Source organism: Argopecten irradians, chromosome 7 (assembly GCF_041381155.1).
Source record: "Argopecten irradians isolate NY chromosome 7, Ai_NY, whole genome shotgun sequence".
NCBI lineage: Eukaryota > Metazoa > Mollusca > Bivalvia > Pectinida > Pectinidae > Argopecten > Argopecten irradians.
The window spans coordinates 7,918,941-7,930,467 of record NC_091140.1 but is presented as its reverse complement, the minus strand read 5'-3'; the positions used below and the strand labels follow the sequence as shown (position 1 = coordinate 7,930,467).

Genomic DNA, 11,527 nt, shown 5'->3' with positions numbered 1-11,527 from the left:
TAAGGTGGTAATGGTAGTATCAGTGGTGGTAATGGTAGTGGTAATGGTAGTATTAGTGGTGGTAATGGTAGTGGTAATGGTAGTATTAGTGGTGGTAATGGTAGTGATAATGATAGTATTGGTGGTGGTAATGGTAGTATTAGTGGTGGTAATAGTAGTATTAGTGTTGGTAATGGTAGTATTAGTGGTGGTAATGATAGTGGTAACGATAGTATTTGTGGTGGGAATGGTAGTGTTAATGGTGGTTATAGTAGTATTAGTGGTGGTAATGGTAGTATTAGTGGTGGTAATAGTAGTATTAGTGGTGGTAATGGTAGTATTAGTGGTGGTAACGGTATTGGGAATGGTAGTATTAGTTTTGGTATTGGTAGTATTAGTGGTGGTTATGGTAATATTAGTGGTGGTAATGGTAGTGGGAATGGTAGTATTATTTTGGAAATGGTAGTATTAGTGGTGGTAATGGTAATATTTGTGTTAGTGATGGTAATATTAGTGGTAGGAATTAGTGGTAGTGAGAATGGTAGTATGAGTAGTGGTAATGGTAGTATTATTTGTGGGAATGGTAGTGAGAATGGTAGTATGTGCAGTGGCAATGGTAGTATTTGTAGTGGTAATTGTAGTATTAGTGGTGGTAATGATAGTGGTAATGATAGTATTAGTGGTTGTAATGATAGTATTAATGGTGGTAATGGTAGTATTAGTGTTAGTAGTGGGATGGTAGCATTAGTGTTTAGTAATGGTAGCATTAGTGGTGGTAATGGTAGCATTTGTGTTATGAGTAATATTAGTGTTGGTAATGGTAGTATTATTGTTGGTAATGGTAGTATTAGTGTTAGTGATGGTAGTGTTAGTGGTGGTAATGGTAGTATTAGTGGTGGTAATGATAGTATTAGTGGTGTTAATGATAGTATTAGTGTTGGTAATAGTAGTATCAGTGTTGGTAATGGTAGTATTAGTGTTGGTAATGGTAGTATTAGTGGTGGTAATGATAGCGGTAACGATAGTCTTTGTGGTGGTAATGGTAGTGTTAGTATGGTGGTTATGGTAGTATTAGTGGTGGTAATGGTAGTATTAGTGTTGGTAATGATAGTGGTAATGGTAGTATTTGTGGTGGGAATGGTAGTGTTAAATGGTGGTATCACTGGTGGTAATGGTAGTATTAGTGGTCGTAATAGTAGTGGTAATGATAGTGGTTATGGTAGATGTAATGCTAGTGTTTATGGTAGTATTAGTGGTGGGAATGGTAGTATTAGTGGTGGGAATGGTAGTATAAGTGGTGGTGGTGTAATGGTAGTGGTAATGATAGTGGTTATGGTAGATGTAATGGTAATGGAAATTGTCGTATATGTGGTGGGAATTGTAGTATTAGATGTGGTAATGGTAGTGGTTAAAGGTAGTTTTAGTGTTGCTTATAATAGTGGAAATGGTTAAATCAAAGGTAGTAAGTGTTCTGGTAATGGTAGTGGTAACAGTAGTTATAATGGTAGTATTAAAGGAGGTAATTGTAGAGGGAATGGTAGTATTATTAGTGGTAATGGTAGTGGCAATGGTAGTGAGAATGGTTGTACATTGTATTAGTGGTGGTAATGGTAGTGGAAATGGTAGTATTTGTGGTGTTAATGGTAGTATCAGTGGTGGTAATGGTATTATTATTAGTGGCGGTAATGATAGTGGTAATGGTAGTATTTGTGTGGTAGTATTAGTAGTATTAGTGGTGGTAATGTTAGTGGTATGGTAGTATATTAGTGGTGGTAATGGTAGTATAAGTGGTGGTAATGGTAGTGGGAATGGTAGTATTAGGTTTGGTAATGGTAGTATTAGTGGTGGTAATGGTAATATTAGTGGTGGTAATGGTAGTGGTAATGGTAGTATCTGTAGCGGTAATGGTAGTATTAGTGGTGGTAATGGTAGTGGTATTGGTAGTATTAGTGGTGGTAATGGTCGTATAAGTGGTGGTAATGGTAGTGGTAATGGTAGTATTAGTTTTGGTAATGGTAATATTTGTGTTAGTGATGGTAGTATTAGTGGTGGTAATGGTAGTGATAATAGTAGTATTAGTGTTGGTAATGGTAATATTTGTGTTAGTGATAGTAGTATTAGTGGTGGTAATGGTAGTTTTAGTTGTGGTAATGGTAGTGGTAATGGTAGTATACGTGGTGGGAATGGTCATGAGAATGGTAGTATTATTGTTGGTAATGGTAGTATTAGTGGTAGGAATGGTAGTGAGAATGGTTGTATGAGTAGTGGTAATGGTAGTTTTAGTTGTGGTAATGGTAGTGGTAATGATAGTATTAGTGGTGGAAATGGTAGTATTAGTGGTGGTAATGGTAGTATTAATGGTGGTAATGGTAGTATTAGTGTTAGTAATGGTAGTGGTATTGGTAGTATTAGTGGTGGTAATGGTCGTATAAGTGGTGGTAATGGTAGTGGTAATGGTAGTATTAGTTTTGGTAATGGTAATATTTGCGTTAGTGATGGTAGTATTAGTGGTGGTAATGGTAGTGGTAATGATAGTGGTTTATGGTAGATGTAATGGTAATGGAAATTGTCGTATATGTGGTGGGAATGGTAGTATTAGAGGTGGTAATGGTAGTGGTAAAGGTAGTTTTAGTGTTGCTTATAATAGTGGAAATGGTTAAATCAAAGGTAGTAAGTGTTCTGGTAATGGTAGTGGTAACAGTAGTTATAATGGTAGTATTAAAGGAGGTAATTGTAGAGGGAATGGTAGTATTAGTAGTGGTAATGGTAGTGGCAATGGTAGTGAGAATGGTTGTACATTGTATTAGTGGTGGTAATGGTAGTGGAAATGGTAGTATTTGTTGTGGTGGTAATGGTAGTATTGGTGGTGGTAATCGTAGTATTAGTGGTGGTAATGGTAGTGATAATGGTAGTATTAGTGGTGGTAATGGTGGTAATGGTAGCATTAGTGGGTATAGTAGTATTAGTGTTGGTAATGGTAGTATTAGTATTGGTAATGGTAGTATTAGTGGTGGTAATGGTAGTGGGTAGTGGTAATGATAGTATTAGTGGTGGTTATAGTAGTATTAGTGTTGGTAAATGGTTGTATTAGTTGGTGGTATTAGGTTGTGGTAATGGTAGTATTAGTGGTGGTTGTAAATTGGTAGTATGGTGGTTAGTGGTGGTAATGGTAGTGGTAATGGGTAGTAAATCAGTAGAGGTAATGGTAGTTATTAGTGGCGGATGTAATGTGGTATGTGTAGTTTGTATTAGTAGTATTAGTGGTGGTAATGGGTAAGTAGTTGGTGGTAATTGGTGGTAATGGTAGTATACGTGGTGGGAATGGTAGTATGGGAATGGTTGTATTTTGTGGTGGTAATGGTAGTATTTGTGGTAGTGAATGGTTGGTATGTAGTTGGTGGTTAATGGTAGTGGATACATTATAGTATTTATGGTCAGGTTGGTAAATGGTATTAGTGGTGTTAAATGGTAGTATTAGTGGTGGTATATGGTAGTTTTAGGTGGTATTGTCGTAGTAAGGTGGTTGGGTAATGGTAAGTGGTAATGGTTAGTATAATGTGGGTGGTAATGTTAGTGTTAAGTGGTGGTATTAATGGTAGTATAATGGTAGTGATTAGGTGGTGGTAATGGTAGTTATTTAGTGTTAGTGAAAATGGTAAGATATTAGTGGTGGGTTATGAAGTAGCATAGTGGTGGTATAATACGAGTAATTTAGTAGTTGGTTATGGTCAGTATTGAGTGTTGGGTAATTGGTAGTAGTAATCGTGGTTATTGGTAGTATAAGTGTTAGTAATGGTCCGTTTAAAAGTGTTAATGGTAGTGAAGGTAATGGTAGTTTGTGTAATGTAATTTTCCGCTTTAGTGAATCCACTGGTAAAAGGAACTATCTAAGGTCGAAGCTGTCAAACAAGTAAAGGTGGGAAATAATGTATTAGTGGTGGTAAAACTGTAATGTATTTAAAATAGTAGTACCCCATGTAAATGATATTTACGAAACAGAAAGAAAACAACAATATGGCTCAGTTGCACTGATATTTAAGGCAATTTATACCAAATCTACCCAAAGTTACACTATATATCGATTCTGCATACTTTCCAGTTTTCTGGTTTATATACTTTCTATCATAATAATCAATTTTTACTTGTTTTCATACTGAATCCGACTTTCTGATTGCCTAATTCTTTCGCAGTAATAGAGATTTTACGGTGAACATACATTATTTTTTTTAGCTTTATTCACCTGAAGACTCTGTAGCAGTAATGGCTGTTTGTGTTGATATACCGTAGTCGTAGTAGCCTGTTCAGATAAAGAAAGAAACAAAGATATAAATAAATAAGCAGTGTTTATAATGATGCTGTCTTATTTTAAAACAAAAAGAATTACATATTGACTTTATAAAGTAAGTTGGTGCCTTGTTCATTAAATCAACGTAAGAACACTACCATCTCCCTCTTTATACTCTCTTTTGCCGATAAGACTGAACAAAATAGAGCGAGAAACGCACTTTTCCCCTTCTGTTTTGTTCTTAACCCTTAATAAAACTGTACATCGATACCGAAAACGTATAAAGGATAAGGCTTATTGATAACTAGTTTTCGTATTAAGTTAAACACTGATGTGATTCTTTTAAATACATACATTAAATTATGTGGGTTTACTTTCAACCATTTCACCTAAAAGTATCGGTAAATGTAATATGTAATCTACATATACAGTTAATATAAACTACAAATAACCAAAAAGTATCGGTAAATTTAACATGTAATCTACATACACAGGTAATATAAACTACAAATAACCAAACAGTATCGGTAAATGTAATATGTAATCTACATAGACAGTAAATATAAACTACAAATAACCAAAAAGTATCAATAAATGTAACATGTAATCTACATAGACAGTTAATATAAACTACAAATAACCAAAAAGTATCGGTAAATGTAACATTAATCTACATAGACAGTAAATATAAACTACAAATAACCAAAACGTGTCGGTAAATGTAACATATAATCTACATAGACAGTTAATATAAACTACAAATAACCAAAAAGTATCGGTAAATGTAACATGTAAACTACATAGACAGTTAATATAAACTACAAATAACCAAAAAGTATCAATAAATGTAACATGTAATCTACATAGACAGTTAATATAAACTACAAATAACCAAAAAGTATCGGTAAATGTAACATTAATCTACATAGACAGTAGATATAATCTACAAATAACCAAAAAGTATCGGTAAATGTAACATGTAATCTACATAGACAGTAAATATAAACTACAAATAACCAAAAAGTATCAATAAATGTAACATGTAAACTACATAGACAGTCAATATAAACTACAAATAACCAAAAAGTATCGGTAAATTTAACATGTAATCTACATAGACAGGTAATATAAACTACAAATAACCAAACAGTATCGGTAAATGTAATATGTAATCTACATAGACAGTAAATATAAACTACAAATAACCAAAAAGTATCAATAAATGTAACATGTAATCTACATAGACAGTTAATATAAACTACAAATAACCAAAAAGTATCGGTAAATGTAACATGTAATTATATAGACAGTAAATATAAACTACAAATAACCAAAAAGTATCGGAAAATGTAACATGTAATCTACATAGACAGTAAATATAAACTACAAATAACCAAAAAGTATCGGTAAATGTAACATGTAATCTACATAGACAGTAAATATAAACTACAAATAACCAAAAAGTATCAATAAATGTAACATGTAATCTACATAGACAGTAAATATAAACTACAAATAACCAAAAAGTATCGGTAAATGTAACATGTAATCTACATAGACAGTAAATATAAACTACAAATAACCAAAAAGTATCGGTAAATGTAACATGTAATCTACATAGACAGTAAATATAAACTACAAATAACCAAAAAGTATCGGTAAATGTAACATGTAATCTACATAGACAGTAAATATAAACTACAAATAAACCAAAAAGTATCGGTAAATGTAACATGTAATCTACATAGACAGTTAATATAAACTACAAATAACCAAAAAGTATCGGTAAATGTAACATGTAAACTACATAGACAGTAAATATAAACTACAAATAACCAAAAAGTATCGGTAAATGTAACATGTAATCTACATAGACAGTAAATATAAACTACAAATAACCAAAAAGTATCGGTAAATGTAACATGTAATCTACATAGACAGTTAATATATAAACTACAAATAACCAAAAAGTATCGGTAAATGTAACATGTAATCTACATAGACAGTTAATATAAACTACAAATAACCAAAAAGTATCGGTAAATGTAACATGTAATCTACATAGACAGTTAATATAAACTACAAATAACCAAAAAGTATCGGTAAATGTAACATGTAATCTACATAGACAGTAAATATAAACTACAAATAACCAAAAAGTATCGGTAAATGTAACATGTAATCTACATAGACAGTAAATATAAACTACAAATAACCAAAAAGTATCGGTAAATGTAACATGTAAACTACATAGACAGTAAATATAAACTACAAATAACCAAAAAGTATCGGTAAATGTAACATGTAAACTACATAGACAGTAAATATAAACTACAAATAACCAAAAAGTATCGGTAAATGTAACATGTAATCTACATAGACAGTAAATATAAACTACAAATAACCAAAAAGTATCGGTAAATGTAACATGTAATCTACATAGACAGTAAATATAAACTACAAATAACCAAAAAGTATCGGTAAATGTAACATGTAATCTACATAGACAGTAATATAAACTACAAATAACCAAAAGTATCGGTAAATGTAACATGTAATCTACATAGACAGTAAATATAAACTACAAATAACCAAAAAGTATCGGTAAATGTAACATGTAATCTACATAGACAGTAAATATAAACTACAAATAACCAAAAAGTATCGGTAAATGTAACATGTAAACTACATAGACAGTAATATAAACTACAAATAACCAAAAAGTATCGGTAAATGTAACATGTAATCTACATAGACAGTAAATATAAACTACAAATAACCAAAAAGTATCGGTAAATGTAACATGTAATCTACATAGACAGTTAATATAAACTACAAATAACCAAAAAGTATCGGTAAATGTAACATGTAATCTACATAGACAGTTAATATAAACTACAAATAACCAAAAAGTATCGGTAAATGTAACATGTAATCTACATAGACAGTTAATATAAACTACAAATAACCAAAAAGTATCGGTAAATGTAACATGTAATCTACATAGACAGTTAATATAAACTACAAATAACCAAAAAGTATCGGTAAATGTAACATGTAATCTACATAGACAGTTAATATAAACTACAAATAACCAAAAAGTATCGGTAAATGTAACATGTAATCTACATAGACAGTTAAATATAAACTACAAATAACCAAAAGTATCGGTAAATGTAACATGTAATCTACATAGACAGTTAATATAAACTACAAATAACCAAAAAGTATCGGTAAATGTAACATGTAATCTACATAGACAGTTAATATAAACTACAAATAACCAAAAAGTATCGGTAAATGTAACATGTAATCTACATAGACAGTTAAATATAAACTACAAATAACCAAAAAGTATCGGTAAATGTAACATGTAATCTACATAGACAGTTAATATAAACTACAAATAACCAAAAAGTATCGGTAAATGTAACATGTAATCTACATAGACAGTTAATATAAACTACAAATAACCAAAAAGTATCGGTAAATGTAACATGTAATCTACATAGACAGTTAATATAAACTACAAATAACCAAAAAGTATCGGTAAATGTAACATGTAATCTACATAGACAGTAAATATAAACTACAAATAACCAAAAAGTATCGGTAAATGTAACATGTAATCTACATAGACAGTTAATATAAACTACAAATAACCAAAAAGTATCGGTAAATGTAACATGTAATCTACATAGACAGTTAATATAAAACTACAAATAACCAAAAAGTATCGGTAAATGTAACATGTAATCTACATAGACAGTTAATATAAACTACAAATAACCAAAAAGTATCGGTAAATGTAACATGTAATCTACATAGACAGTTAATATAAACTACAAATAACCAAAAAGTATCGGTAAATGTAACATGTAATCTACATAGACAGTTAATATAAACTACAAATAACCAAAAAGTATCGGTAAATGTAACATGTAATCTACATAGACAGTTAATATAAACTACAAATAACCAAAAAGTATCGGTAAATGTAACATGTAATCTACATAGACAGTTAATATAAACTACAAATAACCAAAAAGTATCGGTAAATGTAACATTAATCTACATAGACAGTAAATATAAACTACAAATAACCAAAAAGTATCGGTAAATGTAACATGTAATCTACATAGACAGTTAATATAAACTACAAATAACCAAAAAGTATCGGTAAATGTAACATGTAATCTACATAGACAGTTAATATAAACTACAAATAACCAAAAAGTATCGGTAAATGTAATATGTAATCTACATATAGACAGTAAATATAAACTACAAATAACCAAAAAGTATCGGTAAATGTAACATGTAATCTACATAGACAGTAAATATAGACTACAAATAACCAAAAAGTATCGGTAAATGTAATATGTAATCTACATAGACAGTAAATATAAACTACATATAACCAAAAAGTATCGGTAAATGTAACATGTAATCTACATAGACAGTAAATATAAACTACAAATAACCAAAAAGTATCGGTAAATGTAACATGTAATCTACATAGACAGTTAATATAAACTACAAATAACCAAAAAGTATCGGTAAATGTAACATGTAATCTACATAGACAGTTAATATAAAACTACAAATAACCAAAAAGTATCGGTAAATGTAACATGTAATCTACATAGACAGTAAATATAGACTACAAATAACCAAAAAGTATCGGTAAATGTAACATGTAATCTACATAGACAGTAAATATAGACTACAAATAACCAAAAAGTATCGGTAAATGTAACATGTAATCTACATAGACAGTAAATATAAACTACAAATAACCAAAAGTATCGGTAAATGTAACATGTAAACTACATAGACAGTAAATATAAACTACAAATAACCAAAAAGTATCGGTAAATGTAACATGTAATCTACATAGACAGTAAATATAAACTACAAATAACCAAAAAGTATCGGTAAATGTAACATGTAAACTACTACATAGACAGTAAAATAAACTACATATAACCAAAAAGTATCGGTAAATGTAATATGTAATCTACATAGACAGTAAATATAAACTACAAATAACCAAAAAGTATCGGTAAATGTAACATGTAATCTACATAGACAGTAAATATAGACTACATATAACCAAAAAGTATCGGTAAATGTAACATGTAATCTACATAGACAGTAAATATAGACTACATATAACCAAAAAGTATCGGTAAATGTAATATGTAATATAGATAGACAGTTAATATAAACTACAAATAACCAAAAAGTATCGGTAAATGTAATATGTAATCTACATAGACAGTAAATATAAACTACAAATAACCAAAAAGTATCGGTAAATGTAACATGTAAACTACATAGACAGTAAATATAAACTACAAATAACCAAAAAGTATCGGTAAATGTAACATGTAATCTACATAGACAGTAATATAAACTACAAATAACCAAAAAGTATCGGTAAATGTAACATGTAAACTACATAGACAGTAAATATAAACTACAAATAACCAAAAAGTATCGGTAAATGTAACATGTAAACTACATAGACAGTAAATATAAACTACAAATAGCCAAAAAGTATCGGTAAATGTAACATGTAATCTACATAGACAGTTAATATAAACTACAAATAACCAAAAGGTATCGGTAAATGTAACATGTAATCTACATAGACAGTTAATATAAACTACAAATAACCAAAAAGTATCGGTAAATGTAACATGTAATCTACATAGACAGTAAATATAAACTACAAATAACCAAAAAGTATCGGTAAATGTAACATGTAATCTACATAGACAGTAAATATAAACTACAAATAGCCAAAAAGTATCGGTAAATGTAACATGTAATCTACATAGACAGTTAATATAAACTACAAATAACCAAAAAGTATCGGTAAATGTAATATGTAATCTACATAGACAGTTAATATAAAACTACAAATAACCAGAAAGTATCGGTAAATGTAACATGTAATCTACATAGACAGTAAATATAGACTACATATAACCAAAAAGTATCGGTAAATGTAACATGTAATCTACATAGACAGTAAATATAGACTACATATAACCAAAAAGTATCGGTAAATGTAACATGTAATCTACATAGACAGTAAATATAGACTACATATAACCAAAAAGTATCGGTAAATGTAACATGTAATCTACATAGACAGTAAATATAAACTACAAATAACCAAAAAGTATCGGTAAATGTAATATGTAATATAGATAGACAGTTAATATAAACTACAAATAACCAGAAAGTATCGGTAAATGTAATATGTAATATAGATAGACAGTAAATATAAACTACAAATAACCAAAAAGTATCGGTAAATGTAACATGTAATCTACATAGACAGTAAATATAGACTACATATAACCAAAAAGTATCGGTAAATGTAACATGTAATCTACATAGACAGTAAATATAAACTACAAATAACCAGAAAGTATCGGTAAATGTAACATTAATCTACATAGACAGTAAATATAGACTACATATAACCAAAAAGTATCGGTAAATGTAATATGTAATCTACATAGACAGTAAATATAAACTACAAATAACCAAAAAGTATCGGTAAATGTAACATGTAATATACATAGACAGTAATGTAAATATAAACTACAAAACACTGTATACATTGCCACAGCGAATGACTGGGTCATTTGATGCACTATTTCTAACTTGTAGAGAATAATTAAACGACAGAAGTACATCCATTAACTTATTACTTACATAGTAAATCAGTAATGTCATATGTATCGTCGTACACAATGTCCGACATCTGTAGGACAGTAACTTCAATAAGAGCAGGAACAATTCATTGCAATCAAGGCGACTTTATACTCAGCATCAGAATACGTATTTCACGAACTTCAAAGAAAAAAACGACCGCGAAGCCCCTGTATAATCTGCGTTTGTAGAGATATATACAGTAAAACATGATGAGTATGCGCCAACCGAACATCTCAATAATAGCTGAAATAGGTTTTTGGCATAACTGATATTATTGATAAAACAAAAGTGAGATGATGTATATGTGTGATTCTGTTTTTTCTAATACATACACGTAGATACTGGGTGGTTTAGGGCAATATACTCATATCGCCTGAGGCTGTATTGCATGGCTACCCATCCAATAAAACCTCGTGACGTCACATCTTCAACAAAATCAACATTTTTAGGTAAAATATTAATTTTTTTTGCAGAAACATCGGGATTGAAGTTGAAAATATCACGAACTTTTCATGGAGAAGACTTGCA

General features: G+C 29.9%; 1 protein-coding gene across 1 annotated transcript; it reads right to left on the bottom strand.

Annotated features, from left to right (window-relative positions):
- Positions 1–1,723: 1,723 nt before the first annotated feature.
- LOC138326847 (integumentary mucin A.1-like) lies at positions 1,724–2,170 on the bottom strand. The gene has a single exon (XM_069272843.1). It carries the CDS (start codon positions 2,168–2,170, stop codon positions 1,724–1,726), a length of 447 nt encoding a protein of 148 aa, XP_069128944.1.
- Positions 2,171–11,527: the final 9,357 nt, after the last annotated feature.

What these genes read in the sequence shown, in the direction of transcription:
- LOC138326847 (XM_069272843.1), bottom strand. Translation starts at nt 2,170, where the DNA reads ATGACCATTCCCACCACGTATACTACCATTACCACTACCATTACCACA.